Source organism: Peromyscus maniculatus, chromosome 10 (assembly GCF_049852395.1).
Source record: "Peromyscus maniculatus bairdii isolate BWxNUB_F1_BW_parent chromosome 10, HU_Pman_BW_mat_3.1, whole genome shotgun sequence".
Taxonomy (NCBI): domain Eukaryota; kingdom Metazoa; phylum Chordata; class Mammalia; order Rodentia; family Cricetidae; genus Peromyscus; species Peromyscus maniculatus.
The window spans coordinates 68,910,067-68,934,607 of NC_134861.1; the positions used below are offsets into that span (position 1 = coordinate 68,910,067).

A 24,541-nucleotide genomic window follows, 5' to 3' on the forward strand; every position below is an offset into this window, starting at 1 on the left:
GGGCTGGGGCGGGGCGGGGCGTTGCTGCGACGCGAGCCCCGGGTCCCTGGCAGCCGGCCGCCACGTCAAGGTTTGTTTAATAATCGACGGGTTATTTATGGCCTGGCTGGCGGGCGGCGGCGGGGGAGCTAGAACAGCGCGCCGGGCAGTGGATAAGACGTGACGCCTGCGGCTCAGGGCGCCTCCCCCCTCGGCTTCCCGAACCCTGCCAGGTCCGACCCGAGGGGGAGGATGGATACTCCAGCTGCGTTCTGAGCCTGAGCAGAAGATAACACCCCTGCGGCCACAGCACCCCACCGTCCTGCCCAGGCCACCCCCTCGTCCCTTCTACTAACTCGGTCTCCCGGAGTCGGACGCGTGGGAAAGCACGCGATGGCAGACAACTTGAAGAAGCTGGCCAAAAGCGAATCTTTTCAGGCCCTCCAGGATAAAGTCACCTACTGGATGAAGGACTACGACGTGAGTCGGGGTGGGAGACCCCAGGGCTCGCCCTGCCTAAGTTTCCCCGCACAACCTCGGCCGGGGCTGGTGTTCGCAAAGCCACCGCTTTTGAGACCCTAAACGGGAATCTCAGACTTCTACCCCGACCAAAGAAGGAAGCCCCCTGTCTATTGGAACCTCTCAGCCGGGGTGGGGTGACTCCCGAGGCGGCAGAGCGCTAATCGGTGTTCGGTAACCATGGACGCTGGAGGCCCTAGCAACAGAAGAGCAGAGTCGGGCTGCCAGCCGCCCCTCCCCCCCCTCCATTCTGTCTTCCTGCTTTGGAGTTATTTTCTACTGTACCCTTCCCACTGCCTGCCTTTCCACAAGGTTCTCACTTTTCAGGACACTCAGGATCATATCAGAGTGAACTTTTCTAAACCTATACCCGGGAGTTATTTATTATAGGAAAAGGGGTACTTGTAAAAGTTACACCTTTTGCTTGCTGGTCAACATGGTAGTTAGGAAGGTATCAGAGCGGCTTCCAGGAGGTGTTACCAAGAAATTACTGTGTCACCAGCATTCTGTCACACCCAGAAACACACTCCCAATTTCATTAATCCCATTCCACCCCGACTCCAACAGCAGCATGCCTCACATTCGATGGAAGTGCTGGGAACAGGAGGCTCTGGGTTTTACCCAGCACACAGAGCAGTCAGCAGGGAGAGATGTGAGCTGGGAATTCAGGTTGGCCCGAGTTCTAGGTCTGAATGTGGCTACAAATAGCCAAGTAATGTTTCCCAGCTACTCTGGGTCTCAGTACTTCCATCTGCTCCATGGTTGGGATTTTAATTATTATTAAATACTAATTAAATAATAATAATAATATGTAAAGTTACTTTCTAGCCAGGGTGGCGCACGCCTTTAATCTCAGCATTCAGGAGGCAGAGCCAGGTGGATCTCTATGAGTTCGAGGCCAGCCTGGTCTACAGAGTGAGTGAGATCCAGGACAGGCACCAAAACTACACGGAGAAACCCTGTCTCAACAAAACAAAACAAAGAACAAACAAAAACAAACAAACAAAAAACCAAACCGAAACAAACAAAAAGTTACTTTCTAGATCTCAGATTTTTAAAATCTAGATGGACTGGTTTCTGAATTTATATGTGAATGTATTCCATATTTTGTTATGTGTAGTTTGGATTTGTGTCAGTTGCTAAGCATGTTCCTGTAACCCCCAAAGTTGTTTTTATTAGTACTGGGGAATTTTGACTTAAACCTTAAGATAAATATTCACTACAGCAAACTCTAATTGTTAAAATGCTAGTTGTAGGAAACTACATTTATCAAAAAGCTGTCAATTGTATTTGCTTTGGAAGGTTGATTTTGCTGATTGTATCCACATTGGCTTAGTTAAGATTAACTTTAACAAACAAGTCATGCATAATCCTTTACAACTAAAACCACCCCCTGGGGGGGAAAGTTATTTTAAAAGAAAATGAATAAATGGCTTATATTAACCTAAACACAGTACATAATTTAAATTTTCTTCCAACTAATGATTTTTTGGACTAACACCCGATTTAGCGTTCCTTGATTTCCTTCCTGTGGGTTCCTTCTCTTTCATCCTCATCTCCACCTTCATTTGGCCAGTGCTACACTTGCACCCCCAGCCTGGTAACTGTGTGTTAACAAGGACTCACTGTGATCCAGCTTCCCTTCAACCACGGTTTCTCCTTCCTCAATTTCAGTTACCTACAGTCAACGATGGTCTGAAAAATATCAAACAAAATTTCAAACAAAACCGATGGCTAGGTTTTAGACTGTGTGTGGGGCAGGGTGATGAAATCTCTATTAGAGGTTGATTCACGCTGAAGCTTGTTCAGAGGATGCCTGAGCTATACACTATCCACAGATAGTACCTCCTCAGTTTCCAAATGGACAGCTGATGGTCTTTAAAAATATCAATCTAAGCCCCAAAGCCCTTAAAAATGTTGGTTTAACTGGGTGGTGGTGACTCACCCCTTTAACCCCAGCACTTGGGAGGCAGAGGCAGGTGGATGGATCTCTGTGAGTTCGAGGCCAACCTGGTCTACAGAGTAAGTTCCAAGACGGCCAGAACTGTTACACAGAGAAAACCAAACCAAAACCAAAATCAAAAAACCACAACCAAACAAAAAAAATTGAAAATTTTGGTTTATTTTTAATCTTAAAGCATCTAGGAATCTTCTGGGTCATGGAAGCAATTACTCCTTGTGGATTCAAACACAATGTTATTTAGGGCCGAGGAAATGGCTCATTAGGTCGAGTCACCTGCTACCAAGCCTTGACCTGAGTTCCATCCCCAGGACCCACATGATAGAAGGAGAAGACTGACTTCCACACGTTGTCTTCTGACCTCCACATGTGTGCTGAGACTCAGTTGCACCTTCTATCCAGACATAAATGTCATAAAGTGTTATAAAAAATTTCCAGGAAAAGGATGCTTGAAGAGACCAGAAGAGGGCACCAGGTCCTGTGAAACCAGAGTTACAGATAATCATGGTGGTACATACACCATGGGCATGCTGAGAATTGAACCAGGGTCCTCAGAAAAGCAGCCAGTGCTCTTAAATGCTGAGCCATCACGCCATGCCTAATGGAGCTGTGCCTTGATGAGGAGCCTCCATCTGCAGAAGAGAAAGAAGGCTAGAGGAAACTCTATGTGCAAGAAGTAGGGTGGAGCTGGTGGGGCCAGGATTAGCTCAGCGTGGGGGATGGCAATGAGATGAGACTGAATAGGTCGAGGGTTGGAGGCAGATGTCATAGAGCTGTGATGGGTGTGTTTGGGAGTTCAGCCTTTGCTTGAGGGCCAGAAGGAGACTCTGAAAGCACACTGCAGGAAGGGGACCACTTGGAATCAGGTTTTATACTGGTTGCTCTAGCTGTCTTGTGATGGGGAAATTGAAATCTCTAGAAAGAGGGTTTGAGGCTAAGTGATACTTAAGGCAAGAGAATGTATGAATGAATCAAACTGGCATATTTAGCAGACAAGATGAAAGACACCAAGAACACCCCTTAAGGTTTATGTGAGAGCCCACTGTTTAAATACCTGAAATTCATGGGGCAACAGCTGTCTAGTTTTATCGGCTAATTCTGTAAAGGGTAAGAATCACTTTATATGCAGAGATGAATATTGATGACAATTACTCATTGGACATGTCATTTGGAGACAAGAAAGGCACCTTATGTTACACTGCCTTCAGTAGGTCTGTCCCAGACTGAATCCCTCCTCCCTCTGGGATACTTCCATTGCCCCTCAAAGTCCTATGGATTAAGGAGTTGACTTGAGTCAGATGTGCTTAGCCTTGATTCTAAAGGTGTGTGTGCTGTAATTAGAGCAGCAAATGGTAAATATGCTATCCTTTATAGTCTATCCCTAAGATATGGTAGATGACATATTTTTTTTTTTGAATCTGGGTCTTGTTACATTTCAGCCAGGTTAGCTTCTAACTTGCAATCGCTCTGCCTCAGCCTCTTGAGTGCTGAGATTACAGGCGTGCAATTGTTCTTTTAAAGTAAACTAAGAGATACCAGGACATTACAATTCAGAAATTTTATTTTTTTGTTCTTTTTAACAGAAAAGGGTCTCATATAGCCCAGGCTGGCCTCAAACTTGATTTTGTAGCTAGAGATGAACTTGAATTCCTACTCTTCCTGCCTTTACCTCCCGTGTCCTGGGATTACATATGTGAGCCATCATGCCAAGTTTACAGGCTAATAGGGCTAGAATTAGGGATGTGTGCATGCCAAGCAAGGATTCCGTCAGTGGAATCCCAGCCCCTAGAAAGATCGGTTATTTAATATGTGAGTGAGGCTAATGGCAAGAGCTGGTAATATAAGAAGAGATCTTTCTGTATCACTCTTCTCCTACATTAAGGATTTCTATACTTGTAGTTGAAAACATGGTATTAAATATCAACATATAAAAAGGAGACCTCACTGAGGTGTGTATTCTGTTTTGTTTAGAATAGTGTTTGTGATTGAAGTAGAGGTCTGTCGGTGTTGCTGGGGTGTATTCAAACACTCACTGACCATTGGAACCGCTCCTCAGTCAATGGACTAACACGTTCTTCAGGGTGTAATCCAAGCGGTAAACTTAGAGAGAACTTTATCCTCCTCTTCATCTCTTTACCGCCAGGTCAAGCTGCAGGAATGAACAAACCAGTGGATCTCAAGATCTCAATGGGAAGGATACTTTTAAAAAGTCCCAGGGCAGCTCTCCATCTCTGGTTCAGTTCCCCTCGGGAGAACGTAGCTGGTGTCCTATCATGCCACCTGGAAGAGCTGCAGGGGAAGGAAGCAAACTTGTACTGCTCTAAAATGACATATCAGTCTTATCCATCATCCCTTTGCCAGAAGCATGGTTGCGTATCACTTAATGATGGATGTATCTTTTCAGAAAGGCATCCTTGGGCAGTTCTGTGGTTGTGTGAGTATCATAGTGTATACTTACCCAAGCTGAATGATGCGATGGAACTACTATCTTGTGTATGGCTGTTAGTAACAGAGATGCCATATAACCGTAGTTCTGTGGCTCCAGTCTGATTGTCAGGTAGCTAAAAAGTAAGCACACTGCAGCATCATAGAAACCCGCTCTTGCTTTCTTGGAGCCGCCCTCCACTTTGCCTTCTTGCTCCTTCATCTTTCTTTTTCTTTTCTTTCATTTTGTTGCCACCATTTTGTTCTTTACTAACTGCCCCCTTCTTCCTCAGCCCACTTAGGAAGTGGGCTCTGAGCCCTCTGCCCATCCTGTCTCATCACCATGATCTCATCTCTGTGGACTTCCACTCTCTCCCATCCAAAGCCACCACACACACACACACACACACACACACACACACACACACACACACACACACACACACACACACACGTTCCTGCCTCTGTTTAGCGCTCCGGACTCTACCTGTTTTTGTTAGTGTTGTGGTGTAAAGCATGTCTCACATGCTGAGGTTGTGGGAAGCCGTGTAGAGCCCAGCTCAACCATCCTTTCTTCAAATGACCTATCTTTTCTTTCCTGCATTGGTGAGTCTCCTGTAGTTAAGGTAGCCAATGCATAGGATTGTTTTGAGGCTCATCCTGCAGGGTAGTCTATGTAAAGTGTCTTAGCACAGTGCTGGAGGGAGCAGAGGCTCAGCTAGAGATTCTTATTAGACACTTCTATTTCCATCCGAGGGTCCTGCAGGCACCCTGAACAGCCCATGCCCAAACTCATTACCCTTAGGTAATGCTGACCTCAATGGGATCTTGGCTGATGTAGGGGTGATTAATGATGGGGACCCTTGGGATATCCACATCCTTCATCCACTCCCCTTCAGACTTACTCTTCTACCACCCCTCACCCCTGCAGTCACCCTCCTACACCTTCTACCTCTCCTCCAGAATCTCTGTCCTAAAAAGAGTTCTGTAAAGTGAGGAGCACCCGTGACCTTGTCAACTGACCTGACCTTGCTTGCTCTGTTGGTGTCACCCGTGAATCAAGCCAGAACCCTTCTTGTGGCAGGTTGAGGCTTTCCTTTGGGTCTTTGGATGAAGGAGGCACATTCTCCAGATGTGCTTTGGATGAAGGAGGCACATTCTCCAGATGTGCCTGCTGTTGCTGCTTATGGGTCCTTCTCTTGAAATACCTTCCCCTCTCCCCACTTCCTCTTCTCTTCTCTCCCCTTCATCTCCCCTCCCCGGCTCTCTCCCCCACCCCTACCTGGAGCTTGTTTTGTTCAGCCTCTCGCTTACTTCCCACACGGAACACTTGATGTAGTCTGGGATGGTCATTTACAGACCGTTTCCTTCTCATTCTCCTTCTTCCCCAGCTGAGCTCTTCCATAACAGTCAAAACGTTTCATTTAGAAGCAGCTTTGGCATGGGGGCTGTGCCAATCCAAGGCCCTGTGTAGACTAGGAAGTCCGGGACTTATGAATGAATGAATCTGGAAACTGCGCTCTGGACAGAGTACATTTAGTTCCTATCTTTTCTCCATTTATCAGATGATGGGGCTAGTCAGGTAATGTGATCCTATTATAACTCAAGCATCATGTGCAGTGCTTTGTGCTGTGACATGCCTTGAGATAGCCTGTTTGGCTATTTGTGTTGTCTACACAAATGCTCCTTAGGATACCTGACAAGGTGTAGAAGTAGGCAGTGGAAAACCACAGACACACTTCTAATTTAGAATCCGTGCTTGAGTTAGCTCAAAAAGTCAATTGCTTCCTAAATCTGAGGACACAGAGCATCTCATTTAAATGTCTTTCATAAAAGAATTTATCTAACTAGTTGAGAATGGGATTTGAACCCAGAGCTCCCTGATTCCTAAGCCCTGATTCCTAAGCCTTCTGTTTCTTGAAGGGCTGGGTAGTTGGCTTAGGTTCTTTTTCTTAACACTTTGCATGATATTATCATTCCCACAGTATGAGATGGGAAATGGGCCTAGTCAGCAAGGTTGGGTAACTCGTGCATAGTCCCGACATCTATGTAGTTTACACCCATGGGATTTATTGCTTGTTCATAGTTCTGCACCTTCTTTCAGTGTTGGAATCAGTTCAAGGTTTAGCTATGAACGTTAAATAATGACCAAAGCAGAATAAAAGGCAAGAGGCCCACGTGACCTTCTGGTGTTCCATTCTCATCCGAAAGGGTTCCACATCCAGGAGGGCCATCTCTTTCCCGAAAACCACCTAGCTGACTGAATTTCTTCTCAGGCTTTAGAACCTTCCCCAATATTTCCAGACAGCCACTCTTCAGTGGACTTGATGCTTCTCATCCTCCCTCCCTCCCTCCCTTCCTCCCTCCCTCCCTCCCTCCCTCCCCCCTCCCTCCCTCTGTTCTCCCTCCCTCTTTCCCTCCCGTCATCTACCCAGTGGACACAGGCCTCCTTTTGTCTGGCTCCCCCACCCTGTATCCTGTACCCAGCACAAGCCCTCCCTGCCGTTAAAGGGGTTGTAAACTGGGCGCATAGAATGTTCAAAACTGAATTGTATGTACAGGATGAATGTTAAAGCGGATAAATGAGGCAGCAATGTGTATTGGGGGTGTAAATAGTCTCTTCAGTTCATAAGGGGATTTTCCCCCCCTTTCTGGATTCTACTGAGTAGAGTCAATTCCTGTGAAAGCAGCCCCTTAAACTTCAATGGCTTAAACACCCACACAACAGCTTCCTCAGCCATTTGTCATTTGAGTGCCAGTGTTGATCAAGTCAACAGCTTTGGGGGTCTTGTGGCTCCATACTCCCCTTTCCTCTTAGGGATTTCATAGGATTGCCCAAGAGATTTTCTCTGCCAGGCCTGGTCATGGTGTATACCACTTCCCAGACTATGACTTAAACTCAATCACAGGGTCACCTAGGTCAAACGGCTCAATCCCAGCTGTGTGTCCAGAGGGATAGATTTTGGGTGTACCCAGCAATCTCTGTCAGAGCCTGGTAGCCCCTGGATCACACAGGCTCATGTCTATCTGCAGTGGGTTCCTGAAAGTGGGAACTGACCGGATGTCTTCTGTTTTGACATTACAGACCAACACCTGTGATGAAAATCTAAATTGTTGCATCGGGCTCATCGAAGAAGTCGCCAAAGTACAAGCACAGCTCTTTGGGATCCTCACAGTGACAGCCCAAGAAGGTGAGAGCAGCTTCTGCCTCCCACCCTCCTGCCCTCCCCTTTCCCGTTCTCTCTCTCTCTCTCTCTCTCTCTCTCTCTCTCTCTCTATATATATATATATATATATATATATATATATATATATATAATTTGTGTGTGTGTGTGTGTATGTAATGTGTGTGTATGTATGTGTGTATGTAATGTGTATGTGTGTGTGTGTGTGTCCTCTGGCTAAGATCTTTCCCCAGTCCTGCTGATCTACCTTGTATATTCTCTTAGGAGGACATAATGAGGGTGTGGAAACAATCAAGGGTCGCCTTCTGCCTTTGCTGGAGACTTCTTTCAGTTCTGTAAATGTGTCGAAACTTACGGAGAACAAGGACCCCTCTCTGCAGGTAAGGATGCTCCAGGATGATGCAGCATAATAAAATTGGAGCTTCCAAGATAGGAAAATTAAGCAAAGAGTGTCCTTACTTAACTTCCACAAATCAGTGTCGGCGTCTAGACAGTTGGAACCCAACCTGGAAAGACAGGATGTACCATATAAGGCATCCTGTTGCCACAACTAATAAACAAATAAGTATATATACTTTACACTTTTAGGATTTGAAAGCCCAAACACTATGGTGCAGACTCCAGTGGGGATCCCGCAGGAGACAGCATTACGTTGGTGGGCATATGGAAGGGGATTATCTTACATCACACGGCCGGATAGGAAGCCAGAACATGGGCAGGAGCCAAGCTTGCTCCTTCATCATAACTCTCTGGAGAACTAGCCAGGGTCTTCTGGTTTTCCATGCTCTAACGGCTTCTCCCATCAGGTCCCTCCCTGTCACTTGGACACACCAGGGCCCAAGCTTCCAATCTATGTACTCTTAAGGGACACAGTGTAGCCATATTATATACCATGGCAGCCAGTAGTTTTACTTCCAAACATTTAAATGTCTTTGCATAGATTCCTTATAAGAATGGTCATAGTTAGAGTGGGCTGTTTTGAGCAGGAAACGGCAGCTGAAGGATTTCTGCTTAGGTGAGAACCAAACTGGACAGAAACCTGTATTCTCTGCAGACCCTAGGGAAGCTGTAAGCTTTTGTTTTCATATACTTATTGGTCACACGGGGACAATAAGTTTTCTAATTTAATGGTAGGATCCTGATTTTTAAAATGTAGTAGGTATATATATATATATATATAAAAAAATAACAGCTTTGCAGAGAGCCTAGCACCCGGTAAGAACTCTCTCTCTAGCTAGAGATGACACTTGCCATTAATGTTCTTTGAGGATATATGCTGGTTAGAGTTTTACTTCCTGTGGGTGTTATTCAGGTTAGGATTAGTAGAGACAATGTAGGATGATGTTTTAAAGTCTTCCCTTAAAATCAAGTTGTAATTTATATTGTAAAATTTACAGTGAAGCCCACAGCAGAGGAGTTTTAAACCAGGAACAAACACACAAAATTCATTCCTGCACCGACACACCAACCATCACCACCCTCGCAGCTTGCTTGTGCTACCTTCAGAGTCGCTGCTATTCTGGTTTCCGTCGTCTGGGATTAAGGGCTCCTGGTGTAGAGTCACGCTCTTTTGTGTGTGGCTTCTTTTGCTTAGCACAATGTTTTTGTCATCTGTCCTTATTATTTTCCATGTCCATATTACTTTTTTTTTCTTTCCAGGTCACGTATTTTAGAGATAGAAACAAAGACCGTAATGTACGGGAACAGGACCAACAGCCAGTAGATAGTGACTTCAGCCCAGACCGCCAACAAAACCAGGTTCAAGACGAGTAAGAGGAATGCAAGTTATCTTTTTTTTCAAGCAGAATTGTTCTAAAGTTAATTACTTTTTAAGTTTGGAAAGAGAATAATGGGTCATGAAAAATGTAGGGATTTGCAAATCTCTCTCTCTCTCTCTCTCTCTCTCTCTCTCTCTCTCTCTCTGTGTGTGTGTGTGTGTGTGTGTGTGTGTGTGTGTGTGTGTGTAAGGGAGGAGGAGAGGGGGAGGGAAAAGGAGGAGGAGTAGAAGGTACAGGGGAACTTAGTGACTGATTTGGGGCCTGCATATCTACATTCTATGACCCTTGGTTTTTCACCTCTGGCTCTGTTGCTCCCTCAACAGCTCATATTTGAAATAAAGAGCATTAGCTAACAATCCATTAGTCATCAGAGAATGTGTAGAAGAAGAAGGATGAAGAGGGGTGAGAGATGAGCTGAAGAGGGAAACTGAGAATAAGAGGTAGAGCAGGGCACCTGTATTAGTTACTGTTCTTGGTGCTGAGACAGAGGATCTAATAAGAGGCAGTTTAAGGGACAAAGGGTTTATTTTGAGGAAATAGATTCCATCATGGAGGAGAAGGCATAGAGGCTGAATCACGAGCAGCTGCTCACATTGCATCTAGTCAAGGGGCAGAGAGTGATGCATGCTAGGTTTGACTCTTTTCCCTTTCTGTTCAGTCTGGCAGGTTAGGCTGCTGCTTCCGGCTTCAACTACCCTAACCTAGATAATCCCTCATAGGCATGCCCAGAGGCTTATGTTCCAATGGTCTTCCTTCCTTCCTTCCTTCCTTCCTTCCTTCCTTCCTTCCTTCCTTCCTTCCTTCCTTCCTTCCTCCCTCCCTCCCTCCCTCCCTCCCTCCCTCCCTCCCTCTCTCTCTCTTTCTTTCTTTCTCAAGATGTAGACCATGGCTGGTCTGGAACTGACAGAGATCCACCTACCTCTGCCTCCAGAGAGATAGGATTAATGGCATAAAGGCATATGCCACGACACATGTGACTTACCTTCTAGATGCTGTCCAGACCTACAGTATCTATCTATTATCCTTTTTTAGGGAAGCATTTATATCTTACTAAGATAATTGCAAACTTAGTCAAGATATTGAAATAACTAGCTATTACATATGTCATATATAATATATTATACTAATAATATATGTTATATATGTGTTAAATTTAATATGTATATATTGAAAGGTTAGACAACTTCAGGCAACAGGAATAGTAGTCAGGTTAAGCAATCACTGCAAAGAAATTTCAGGCTTTGGATCTGAACTTGAGGAAGGTAGGCAATTTATATGGGACATCATTCAACATGCTTAATTAAAAGCAAGCAAGCGCCGGGCGGTGGTGGCGCATGCCTTTAATCCCAGCACTCGGGAGGCAGAGGCATGCGGATCTCTGTGAGTTCGAGGCCAGCCTGGTCTCCAAAGCGAGTTCCAGGAAAGGCGCAAAGCTACACAGAGAAACCCTGTCTCGAAAAACCAAAAAAAAAAAAAAAAAAAAAAAAAGCAAGCAAGCAAACAAACAACAACAACTCAACCTCCATCACCCATACCATTCTTACTATGGACAGGACAGTGAGGAAGTCAGGGATGGAACAGTTTGTGACTCTGTCTTGTTCTCCAGTGGAATTTTCTTTTTTAATCCCTACATGGAAAATCTTCTGTTTTGCTTGATAATAAGAACAATACAGTTTTCTTTCTCAAATACATCGAGATAGAAATGTAAAGGTGGAAGTCATGTTGGCTCCCAATGTCAACATTTTGACATACTTTTCTCCAGACACACTGTGTGCTTGTACCTCTACATACACCTATGCAGCAGTTACAGAGCAGCAGTAGCCAAATGTACACACACAAACACCGAGTTCCTCTAAAAGACTCTAATGTGTTTCAGCCCATGCTAGCTGATCTTTCTGTTCACCACTTCTTGGTGAGCGTACCTCGCTTTTCATAGACTTCTTTGTGTAAAGTGTCTACTAAATTCCAAGAGCCATTTCCCTTTCCAGTTGATTTGCTTCTTGTGGGGTTCTTTCCTGGCTCTATTCTTAGGCATCCCAAAGGGGAGTCACTTGAGGCCTTGCACTGTCCTGTGGTCTTTGCTGGCCTTGGTTCCCTCTGGGCACTAGTATCTTAGGCCGGTGGGTTCTGAGTCAGGGTTTATCTGGTTCAGTTTCCTGGAACATTAGCTTTCAAGGGAGGAGGTGAGGACTCTCTGGTTTCTCTAGTTATAAGGGAAAGCTTTGAGAATTTGTTGGATTTTGATGTCTGCCAGCACAGATGGGGCCAGAATTTCCTGCTTCCTTTTGTGTGTCACATGGGTCTTAAGGGATGATAAGGACCAGGAATCTTGGTTGTCTTAGCCAGTGTTCTCTTGCTGTGACGAGACCACGACCATTGCAACACTTATCAATGAAAGCATTTAATTGGTGTTTGCTTACAGTTTCAGAGGTTTAGTCCATTATCATCTGTTGTTCAGCTTTCTTAGCTCTAGATGGATATTCAAGCCCCATGTTGGGTGCCATTAGTTGTTTTTTTTTTCCTCCACCCCCTTTTTTTTTGGAGGGCCCGCCACCCAGCTCCCAAATAAATCACACACAGAGGCTTTTTATTACTTATGAATGCCCAACCTTAGCTTGGCTTAGTTTCTTGACAGCTTTCCTTAACTTATTCCATCTACCTTTTGTCTCTGGGCTTTTCCCATTCTCTAACTTCTTTTTATTTTATTTTATTTTTTAAAGTGTTTCTTTTTTTTCATTAAGAATTTTTTCATTCATTTTACACACCAATCAAAGATCCCCCTCTTCCTTCCTCCTGCCCACCCCCCAACCTCTTCCTCCCAACCTACCCACAAGAAGGCAAGGCCTCCCATGGGGAGGCACATTCAATAGAGGCAAGTCCAAGCCCTTCCGCCTGCCTCAAGGCTGCAGGAGGTGTCCCATCATAGGTAGTGAGCTCCACAAAGGCTGCTCATGCACCAGATGAATTCTGATCCTATTGCCAGGCCTCCCCACAAGCAGATCAAGCTTCACAATTGTCTCGGCATGCAGAGGGCCTAGTGCAGTCCCATGTAGGCTCCACAGCCATTGAACCGATTTTCACTGAGTTTCCTCTAGTTTGGTTTGGTCATCCCTGCATTTCTCTCCATCATGATCCTAATGCACTTGCTCATAGAATCCCTCTTCTCTCTCTTTGATTGAACTTCTGGAGCTCTGTCTAGTGATTGATTGTGGATTTCTGCATCTGCTTCCATCAGTCTTTGGAGAAAAGTTCTGTGATGACCTTTAGGGTATTCACCGGTCTGATCTCTGGGGCAAGCCAGTTCAGTTCAGGCATCCTCTCCACTATTGCTAGTAGCCCAGGCTGGGGTCATCCTTAGGGATTCCTGGCAACTTCTCTAGCACCAGGTTTCTCTCTATTCCTGTGATGTCTCTCTCTATCATCTATAAATCTTACTTTTATTCTGTGGCTCACTGTGTAGCTGGGTGGCTGGTTCCTTCTAGATCTCTTCTCTCCTTTTTCTCTCCCTTCTCCCAGATTTCTCCCTCTCTTTACACTCTCTGCCTGGCAGCCCTACCTATCCCTTCTCCTGCCTTGCTATTGACTGTTCAGTTATTAGATCATCAGGTGTTTTAGACAGGCACATTGATACAGCTTCATAGAGTTAAACATATGCAACATAAACAAAAGTAACACACCTTAAAATATTCTACTACAGTCATCATGGTGGGAAGCATGGCAGTGTGCAGGCAGACATGTTGCTGGAGAAGTAGCTGAGAGTTCTATATCCAGATTTGCAGGCAGCAGGAAGAGAGAGACATTGGGTCTGGCTTGGGCTTTTAAAACCTCAAAGCCCAACCCCAGTGACACACTTTCTCAATGAAGGTCACACCTACTCCAAACTGCCACACTTCCTAATCCTTCTAAGTAGTGCCACTCCCTCATGACTAAGCATTCAAATATACGAGCCTATGGGGGCCTCTCTTATTCATACCACCACATTGGTGAATGCGTATTTTTTATAAAAAGGTTTTTCTTTGGAAAATGCTTCAAGGATAGAAATTTGTAAGACTAGTGTCCACAACACCTACCTACCCTTTCATGTCATGTGTCCCATTTACTTTATTACTTAGTGACTTGTTTTCCTTCCAGAGGCCTTCATGCTCACATGGAGACACTTGCTGCCATGTCCTTATTTTGGTTAGTTTTGTTTAACACCTGTTTGGCTCTTATTGTGCTTTAATTTAAGATCTCCCAAATGATGGAGTCTGTGTGTCCTGTATCAGAAATTTGCTCAGAGAATCAAATCAACCCATCACAAAACATTTAAATAAAGTATATTTTAACCTGACTAAAACAGTTTCCAGTTTAGAACTGTATCTCTAGCTCTTACCTATTCTTCATGTGTGAAATTAGTCCTGTGTTGGCATGTGTGTACTCGTTCATATACACGCTCATGCTGTGTGCAAGGAGGGGAAGTCCTTCCTCATCTCTGTCTGTACCTTTCCTCTTGTCTTGTTCTTTCCATTTTTTTTTGCTACTGTTGATTTTCTTCAGTTGTCTCTTGATTTAAAAAAACCTCATTTTTCCACATTTACCTTTAAAAATCTGTAATAGATTCAAATTTTATTAGAACAAACTAATTTCCTTTCAACTTGCAACAACCATATTAAGTCATGTCTACTCCAGCACTCTTTTAGACTGTAGATTTATTCATTCATATCATGTTTCATCTTTCACAAAGATCCGTGTGTCAAGCACTGCTTTAAGGGCTGAGGGTAAAGAGGAATGATATAGTTTGTAGCTTGTGGTATGAAGAGGAGATAAATGTGAATGGCACTCAGTGGAAGAGGGGGCGCTGAGCATGAAGGTGTGTCCGGCGGCATGTAGCGTGGCGCGGTGGGAGGTGGACATGGGGTCACGGTGTAGGTAGTGACTGACCGCCTAGTTATGTGAGGTTGGTAGGGATTCTTCATCCCCTTATTTCCCAGTCTGCTTCATCCTCTAGATGTGAAGATCTGCATTTGTCAGATTTCCAGTGCTGTGACAAAATACCTGAGATCTAGAACTTAAAAGGAGAAATGACTGTTTTGGCTCAAGGTTTCAGAGATCATGGTCTCTGGGTCTCTTCACTTTGGGACAGTTGAGGCAGAATATCATGGCAGGGAGTGCACAGTGAGGTAAAACGCCTAGCTTCATACTGGCTGGGTGGTGAAGAGAGAAGGGACAGTCTTTGGGTCCCCTTGAAGGCCCTGCTCCAGTGTCTTGTATCTTCCAAGCAGGTCCCATTTGCTCCCATTAGCATTTACAACCAGACACCAAGCCTACCACACTTGAGTTCTGGGCACACATTGAAGATTCAAACCACAACAGGATCTCAATGTTTTACCCTCTATTATTTTTTTCACTAAAAGGCTCATACTCTATAGACTCAGGACTACTGTGATGAGACAGCCTAGATATATCATGAAAGGCAAGTCACAGATGTCATGGACCCTTTGGGAACCTGCGATCTCTCCCCGTACCAGGGCAGTCCCGTTGGGGCCTTCATCCAGTGTTGTCCATCTCACCTCCACTCACTAAATTTAAATTCTCTAGTCAGAGAAAGATGACGATGGCGTGTCTTGATCCAAGTTAAGAGGGTCCTGGATACTAATTTTGATGAAGGTATTTGGAAAATTGTGCTTAGTAGGTAGTGAAAAGCAGGTACACAAAGCCATGAGATAGGTGTATGAACTACTTTTCTCAATGCTGTGACCAAATATCTAAAAGCAATATAAAGGAGGCAAGGCGGTTCAGGCCATGTAGTCCACTGTGGCAGGAAACCCATGGTAGCAGGACCAGCTCCTGCCTGTGGCGTCAGGAGGCTGCTTGCTCACATCTTGGGAGATTGAAGAGAAAGGGGAATATTGGTATTGTGCTGATTTTCTTCCTTTTCCTAGTTCCCTCAGAAGCATCTGATGTCGCTGCCCATATTAGAGAATGTCTTTCTCTCTCAGTTAATCCTCCATGGAAGCACCTTTTCAGACAAGATCCTAAAGGAGTGCCTCACGGATACCTTAGATGCTTCTTGGTCTATTAAGTTGACATCAGGGTCAACTGTCATGAGGCTGTCAAGATAGTTCAGTGGTTAAAGGATGTTTTCTGTCAAGCCTGATGACCTAAGTTCCATGCCTGGAAGGACAGAAATGACTCTCACAAGCTGTCTTTTGACCTCCACATGTGCACTGTGGCATGCATGAGGACACATGCTATAAAAAGAGAATTTTAAAAAGCAACTGTAGTCAGCCTGACACCCAAGCACACCGCTTTAAACCATAATAGTATATCCTGGCTCCTACAGCCTCAGGCAGATCTCAAAGTGCAGAATACATTTAGTTCATCTCTAGGAGTTCCCGAAGTCTTAAGAGTTCTAGAACTGTTCAGGAGCCCAAGTTCAAAGTCTTCTCTGAGATTCAAGGAACCCCAGTAGCCCATATAAAACAAAAAAGTAAGTTCTGCATGTTTAATATACAGTGACACAGTAAACATATTAATTCCTTAAAGGTATGAAATGAAGCACAGAAAAGAGGGAGCAGAGCAGAGCAAGACCGACCTAGCAATTCAAAACCACATCCCGAGGCTCCACGTGTGGCATTGGGGGTGTGTGTCTTTGTGGAATTATCAAGGCTCCAGTGGCTTTAGGGGTAATGTTCTGGGGTCTTCACTGAAACATAAGGAGCACTCTCACAGTTTTGTGCACAGTGCACTAGGTGACTTCACACAGGCTAACCAACCTTGCTTGATACACACCACCTGCTCTCATTCGTTTTCTGGATCCTTTGTATCTTATCTCCATGCCTCCTCCATCCTTGCATCTTGCATGCCTGTAAAACCAGTACCTTATGGCTAATGCAAAAGTTCTCCCACCACCTTGAGATGCCGCCCAGCACCCTTGGACCATAGTGCAGCAACCTGTGTGATTTCTCAGCTGAAGCCAGGAAAATACTTTCTTATCCAGCTGTTTCTCCGTGGGGTACCTTGAAGGCCCTATCTTGTCAAACATTCTCCTCTCAAATGAATTAGCATTAACATACCCAGGAACCATTGTTGGTTGGGATCTTGTCCTCTATGCAACTTTTGTATCATTCCCGTGCAACATTCCAAGTTTCTCTTTAATGGTGCTCATGTGTTTAATCTTTACCTGCCTGGTCTTCAACTTGAACTGGGTCCAAGTCCCGCCCCCCCCCACACTAAACCGCACACTTCTGTCTGCAGCCTTGTCCAGGTTCACATGGTTCTTCAGCAAACTGCACATTTTTCCGTCTTTATGATCCACCGCTCACTCTCACTGTATATCTGGGAAATGCGGTGCGCAGTAGCCACACCACAATCTGGACATTATGTTGTCCTGATATTTCCTCTGCCAAACAAAGGATGCACTGTTTTTAAATTCAACCTCAGGCCGTGGGCAGAATGCAGCCAGACTCTTGGCTAGAATGACGTGAATGGTTTCTAGTCCAAATCCCAATGAAGTTCTGTTAGTCTGAGACCTTGTGAGCTAGTACTGTCCATGCTTCTCCAGTTCACATTGTTCATCTCTCCATTCTGTTCTCAGAGATCCTCCCAGAGATCCATTGAGCTCTGATCACAGCATTCTAGAGCTTTCTCCAGCCTGCGGTTGCAACCTCCTATTATTTCCAAAATCAGTTGCACCAGCCTCATGGTCAGGGAGTCACAGCATTGATTCCACTTTTTAGGACCAGTTTTTGGTTTAGTTACGTTCCTCAATGCTGTGATTAAAAATCTGATGTCTTAGGCAGGGTTTCTATTGCTGTGATAAAACATCATGACCAAAATCAGCGTGGGGAGGAAAGGGTTTATTTAATGCTACAGCTTGTAGTACATCATCCAATTAAGCTAGGGCAGGAACTCGTAGCAGGTTACTTGATGACAAGAACTGATGCAGAGGCCATGGAGGAGTGCTGCTTACTGGCTTGCTCCCTATGGCTTGCTCAGCCTGCTTTCTATAGCACCTAGGGCTTCCTAACTAAGGTGGCACTGCCCACAGTGAGCTGGGCCCTCAGAGAGCAATCAATGATCAGAAGGCATCACAGGCTTGCCCATAGGCCAGTCTGATGGAGGTATTTTCTCAATTGAAGTTCTGTCTTCCTAAATGACTCTGGCTTGTGTTAAGTTGACATAAAACTAACCAGCATACCTGAAAAGATGAAACTTAGGAGAAAAAAGCTTTTATATTGGCTCATGGTTTAGGGGGTATAATCCATTACAGAGAGGAAGGCGTGATGGTGGGACAAGGCATTGGAGGCATTTAGAGGCTGCTTGCTCATATCTTCACGGATCAGGAAGTAGAGACAGGAGAATGCTGGCCTTCAGTGGCTGTCCCCCCCCCAATTAGTCAGCCCATGGGACTCTTCTGACTCCATTAGAGGTCATCCTTCCTGCCTCCAGTCAATCTTCTCTGAAAACATCCCCATAGACATACCTCCAAATACGTACTTTGCCACGGTGTTTCTTAATAGAATCAAGTTGGTAACCATAATTAATTACCATCATGGATGAATATTTTTTTATGTTGAAAAAGTACTAGAAAAAGACATGAAGGCCCATAGTGAAAAGCATCGAGAATAGGAATTGGTACCCAGTGGAAAATGGAGAGCTTACATAGAGAGGCCACCTGGGGACCGGATAGAAAAGGTCGATGATGTAAGAGGACTGAGCAGGAGGAATTGAGTTTCTTTATCATTTACCATCTGATGTTGATAGCTATCACAGTCTTTTAGGGACTAGCTCTGTAATCTCTCTGCGTTTGACTAAGCAAGCAAGGGACACTGGCATGTTTCTGTTGGAGTCCATCATAATGTCTACAATATGATATGCCTGAGGGCTGAGAATCTGATGTTGCTTAGGGTGAATGTGTAACTCAGGTCAGGAGTTCCCTAGAAAATTGATGCCTTGAGTTGGAAAGTCTGGCAATTTGGGAAAATCTGGTTTTAGTTACTGATTTCTCTTACAGTCTGGCTGACACTGGAAAGAGTCTTGATGGAACCAAGAGCAGATCAACCATATCCCTCATGGCTGCAGAGGAGGAGATAAATCAGCTAAAAAAGCAGTAAGAAAATAAAACAACCTGTAGCATTCCTGCAGCTGCTGCTGAGTCACTGAGAGTCTAGCTTTTCAGTCATTTATGACAATGTGAGAATTCACCATGAAGGAGGAAGGACAGCTGCATTTTTATGAATGTTTAGTTTCTTTTTTTTTTTTTCCACTATAGGAGTTTCTTACTGACTACAGGCAATTTCTAAAATGTAACATAGTGTCCAGGAACCTAAAAATCTCTCCTCATTCTAGCGGTACTTACTGTTACCATCTGCTCTTTCTTCCAGTTAATATATTGAAACCACAAAGAGCACATTGAAGTCCATATGGTTTGGAAGTCCACCTTTTCATTTTATATTATTTTTTTTAATCACCGAGAAAAAAGTAATGCAGAAGTTAGTTTCAAATAGGTCCATCATCTTAAATTGTTTTAGAATTTCCTTCATGTTGAGTACTTACTTGGATATTAACATTTAATTCTGGATGCAACATAGAGGGAAACTTTTGTTAAAACTTAATTTAGACTTCAGACTAGTTCCTAATGATTGTTTCTAAAGGGAAACAGTGAACACAGGTCCTTTATCTTAAGTTTGAAGCCCCATCCTTCCCCCAAGTATACTTTACATGCACACAAATGCACACCGCAAGACACACATACTTTTCACATACACTTTAGCTTGATTTCATTTCCGTGTATGTTCTAGTGTTAATTTCTTCTAGAACATTCCTGAGGCTTCCCAGGATGCTGCTACATTTTCTACTTCTTTCTTCTCCTGCCTCATTTGCATCTCTTACGTCCTGGTTGGTACACCACCTTGAATTCACGGGTGAGATTACCCAGTTGTCTTCGGCCATTTCTAGTGTGCCTGTACGTCCTTGGGTGCTCCTGGCTTCATGGCATCCTAACCAGCCTTCCCCTTCCTTCCTTCCCCTTCAATTGGTCTCGTTTTCATCACCACAGGTTCTCGGGGCTTTTGCTTCTGTTTTACTGTGGTCACAGCTCTTTGGATCTTAATGAGGGTGTCGATTTTATGTCTAGCGTCTTTTATTTTACTTTATTTTGGTGCTGCATTGGTTTTAGAAGCCCCTACCTCCTGCTAGCCTTCTACTGTCTTTCTTCATACTGTCTCTCCAAGAAATGAGCTGGTGAGGGCAGGGGGTCATACCGGTGTTGGACTAAGTTGTGAAGGTTCGATGTTTTTGGAGTTTTGTACAATGAAGATGAGTCCAGTTGTAAAGCACTCTACTCCCTACTTCCCCCCCTCCCCCGGGGACCCACATAAATAGCCTTTCTTCAGGAAGCTTCCCACCTTGTGACCTGTAGAAGTGGACTGAATCCTTATCTCTGTGGTTTTGTTCTTTACTTATTGTATGTCTTCACATCTATTTCCTTGGGAGTTTCCCTGCGTAATAATGGCATGTGAATGGTACCAGTTATTTTCTTCCTCCTTTTTTCCTTCCTTCCTTCCTTCCTTCCTTCCTTCCTTCCTTCCTTCCTTCCTTCCTTCCTCCTTCCCTCCTTTCCTCCTTTCCTCCCTCCTTCTCTCCTCCCTCCCTCCCTTCTTCCTCCCTCCCTCCCTTTCTTCCTTCTTTTCCACTCTCTTTTCTTCCTCCTCCTCTATGCCCTTTCCTACCTCTTAAAAAAGTGTTTCCTTTTTTTTTCTGTCCTGTTTCCTTTCTTTCTCACCCCCATTTCTTTTCCTTTGTTGTTAGACTTAAATCTCTTCAAGCCCAGGAAGAAACCCGCCACAGAAACTCAGAGAGCCGGCGCTCTGAGGCTTCCAAATCTGAGCGCCGAGTTTCAAGCAAACGGACCTCAGATGCGCGGACCTCAGAGCCACGGAGCCAAGAGGTGATGTCAGACTATGGGAAACAACTCCAAACTCTGAAGGATGAGATAGCTGTCTTGTCTGCTGAAAAAGCCGGTCTCCAGGGAAGGTCTGAAAAACTCTCCCGGATCCCTTCATTTGCCTTTCATTTCTTTTTCCCCCCGAGTTAGTAGCAACAGTCTGGATAGTAGAGAGAGGACAACAGAGTGAAATCCAAGCCCCAATGGCCTGGGAAGCTTCGGTTCGTAAAGGGGTTGTTTTCTAGAACCGCACCCTTCTACCCAGGAAAAATGGCTGAGAGGATGAAAGTGGTGTCTTGGCCTTGAAACCAGGCTCATGCGAGCTGGCTCTTCAATGGTTAATACAAGCTGAAAGGATGTTCCATAAGCTGAAGATCTTTCCCTAAGAGTCCTGTGTCCAGGGACTGGAGATGATGGTTCATTCCACCGCATTACATTTCCCCCAACCCCCTCAGACACACTCGCATTTTGCAGCCAAGATTGGCCTGCGGTTCACTGTATAGTCCGGGGTGTGGCTTTAGATTTGCAATCCTCCTGCCTCAACATCTTGAGTGATGGGACGCCGGGTGTGAGCCACCACACCTGGCTGGAGTTTCCTCTTGTCTCTCTCACTCTGTTGATGGCTGTCGTGTGTAGGTGGTTTTCGGGAAGCTCCTCCCACTCCACACGATGGGGTAGATGAGGAGGATAAAGCAGCTGTGTCTCCAACACTACATGCATTTCCTTGCTTACGCTAGTCCCCTCCCCTCTGGCATCTCCCGATTGAGGTTACTGAAGCCCTGGCTCCTGACCCTCATTTTGCCTAGATGTTTCCTCCTGAGTCCTACGTTTTGTGGAGGCTCTCCTCTGCTGTACTGATACCGGCTGGTACTGAACAGTCAGTGGGAATGGAGGAAGTATTATGCACCATGGGAACGGGCAACACCAGCAAGGAAGGAGGCCGCCTCCACTCAGTCTGCTGACTGGATGACTGCTTTGTCCTGTTCCTTGTACAGTGCCTCCTGTAAGACTTCTCTTTGGAGCCTCATTGCCTTGGGCCCAACTGGTCTGCTATCTAATAGTTTACTTCGCGCTTGATAGCAGTCCGGTTTCAATTACAAGGTCCTGGGGAGCACTTGGATGCTGTGTTAGTACTCCAAGCTCAGTTTTAAGAAACTCCAGCATCTGACTTGTATGCTAACTCCCGCCCTCCCCTTGAGGGCTTCCGGTTCCCGCTTTGGTGAAATAGCCCCAGGAGTCAAAGCTGGAGACCCAGGGTGACTGAAAATATAAATTGAGGCACTCATGAATTGTGAATTCTAATTCACTAGGTAAATAGGGGGCATTCTTTCCCATTTCTGGGGGCCTTGGGAGGCAAAAATGCCTCCCCCTAGTGGAGAGATCATCCCCACAGACCTCCCCCCCCCCCCCCCCCCCCGCTTGCCCACATGTGAGAGGTTGTATGGTGCTGGTGTGTCATTCGATGTGTCCCCACACAGAAGAATAAGAGTTCAGGAAGTCCAAGAACCAGGGAAGAGGGAATCACAGTTTTGCCCAGCGGATTCTTGTTCACCCGCAGGTCAACCAGGAGCCGGTCTCCTAGCCCTAGCCGCAGCCGGAGCCGCAGCCGCAGCCACAGCAGGTCCAACAGCCCTTGCACCACAGTGGCCAAGATCAGAAGCCCATCCCCAAACCGGTCCAAAATATCCAGCGTGGCTCGCAAAGCTGCTCTCCTGTCCCGCTTCAGCGACGCCTATTCCCAGGCCCGCCTGGACGCGCAGTGTTTGCTGCGGCGCTGCCTGGACAGAGCGGAGACGGTGCAGCGGATCATTTACATCGCCACAGTGGTAAATGCGACATCTCGGCAGCTGGACTTCGGGTCCTTGGGGGCAGTGGGAGAGCGATCATACAGTGAACGATGCAACCTTAAAAGGCTGGTGCATCCTGAAGTTACTCCCCATCTGTCCCCGGTCTCCCTTCCTTCCCGCCCATCCTTTCGTTATAGATATTTGGGAGCTATTCATTTTTCACGACTGTGAACTGTCACACACATTCACATTTGTGTTGGCCAGACATTCATTGCAGTGTCCATCACTCAACCAGGACCATCTCAAACGGCACCATGTTAAATTGATAGTGTGCCTTTTGTGGTATGTGACTACACGAGCACATAGTAGGGCTTTTGCTATAAATGATTATTAATTACTGGTTTTCTGCCAGCCTAAGCAAACTAGAGGATGAGATCGTGCACTCCTCTGCCTAAGTGATTTGTGAGTTTCTAAAGCTGCCAATGTGTCAGCTATTTGAGTGCTGCAAATTAAAAAGATATATAAATATAATCCTCGGTTTTCGAAGTGAATATACGTGTCCTCTGGGTGGATGCCACCTTGAGACCCCATTATCAGAATAAACATGAAGGAACAAAAACACCTTGTTAAGGCGAGAGCAGACAGATTAGAAATTCTGGATCTATTCAGTTATGTCAAAGGTCAGCAAACTATGTGTGTGGGCCACATCCGGCTTGTTCCCACAATACTGCGCAGGAGTCAAGAATGAAGAATGGTTTTATACTTTTAAAGGGGTATGATATAAAAAAAAAAAAAAAAAAAAAACAACAGTCAGTGACAGAAATGGCAGCCAGTGAAGCCTAAAGCGTTTATCATTTGGTTCTTGATAAGGAAAGCTTCTCAGGCCCTGGCTTGTAACTAAGTGATTTGATTAAAGGTGTTTCGTGATGTGGTTAAAGTGATTTGGGTAAAGCTTGAGAAACCAATACATACATACATACATAACAGGTATGGGATAAAGTTTTATTGAATTTGTAATAGAAACATGGCACGGGTTGTTTTCTCTTAACATGTTGGCCGGTATCATGGCATTGCTGTGTGCCCACAGCACCGGAACTCCCGTCCCTGGGTCTGCATTGTCCTGCTTTTGGCACCCAGAGTTACCAACACAAGGCTTACTTGTCTTAAAATTAGTGTGTTATCATGTACATTTCTACACCTTTTAAAACTGAGAGTCGTACTATGTCCTAAGTCAAAACTGTGTTTGGCCAACCGTGTTTAGTTATCTGAACACTGGTTCAATGTTGCTTTCTGAATTCTTCCTGATTCCTCTCTTGGGACCTTCTCATCTCCTCTCCTCATCAGATAAACTTGCTGTGTTTTCATGTGCAGGAGGCCTTTCACGTAGCTAAAATGGCGTTCAGGCACTTCAAGATCCGGGTGAGGAAGATGCTGACCCCGTCACACGTGGGCTCAAATGACTTTGAGAGCGCGGTTATGGACTACATCATCTGCCATCTTGATCTCTATGACTCGCAAAGCAGTGTGAATGTAAGTGTTGAGTCTCTTCGGAGGGCTAGCGTGTGGCTGGTGATGACATACCGGAGACCGATAACTTAGGAATCCGTCTGTATGTTTGGTGTTATGTCTATGTGGGGGGAGAGAAGAACAATATTCAGTTTGCCTTACAGAACCAGTCCTTACCAGCAGCTTTTCTTTTTTGCATGCAAGAGTGGTGTGTGTGTGTGTGTGTGTGTGTGTGTGTGTGTGTGTGTGCGTGCGCGCGCGCACGGCACATTTGTGGAGGCCAGAAACTGACACTGGATATGCCTCTTGATCACTCTCTAATTACTAAGTTTGCCAAGTTGGGTGATTTAGCCAGCCAGGTTGCCCAGGGAACCTCTGGTCTCTGCCTCTTTAGTGCTAAGACAGACCCTGAATTTATGTGGGTGCTGGGATTTGAAGACAGGTTTTTATGCTTGTGGTGGATGTTTATGTTCTAG

At 45.2% G+C, this 24,541-nt stretch overlaps 1 protein-coding gene across 9 annotated transcripts in view; it reads left to right on the top strand.

Annotated features, from left to right (window-relative positions):
* Nucleotides 1–24,541, top strand: part of Spata18 (spermatogenesis associated 18) — a 32,589-nt gene continuing 8,048 nt past the window's right edge. For 3 of the 9 annotated variants that reach the window (XR_013042950.1, XR_006061547.2, XM_006979703.4), the window contains exons 1-8: nucleotides 6–459; nucleotides 7,968–8,073; nucleotides 8,332–8,447; nucleotides 9,727–9,836; nucleotides 18,841–18,936; nucleotides 20,637–20,861; nucleotides 22,331–22,598; nucleotides 23,931–24,089. Coding sequence is in view for 4 of the 9 variants with exons in the window: in XM_006979703.4 (XP_006979765.1) it covers nucleotides 373–459; nucleotides 7,968–8,073; nucleotides 8,332–8,447; nucleotides 9,727–9,836; nucleotides 18,841–18,936; nucleotides 20,637–20,861; nucleotides 22,331–22,598; nucleotides 23,931–24,089 (1,167 nt within the window). In the remaining 5 variants the exon portion in view is untranslated. Of the gene's footprint in view, nucleotides 460–7,967; nucleotides 8,074–8,331; nucleotides 8,448–9,726; nucleotides 9,848–18,840; nucleotides 18,937–20,636; nucleotides 20,862–22,330; nucleotides 22,599–23,930; nucleotides 24,090–24,541 lie in introns of all 9 variants that reach the window. The other 6 variants (XR_013042952.1, XR_013042951.1, XR_013042953.1 and 3 more) reach the window with 4 other exon arrangements.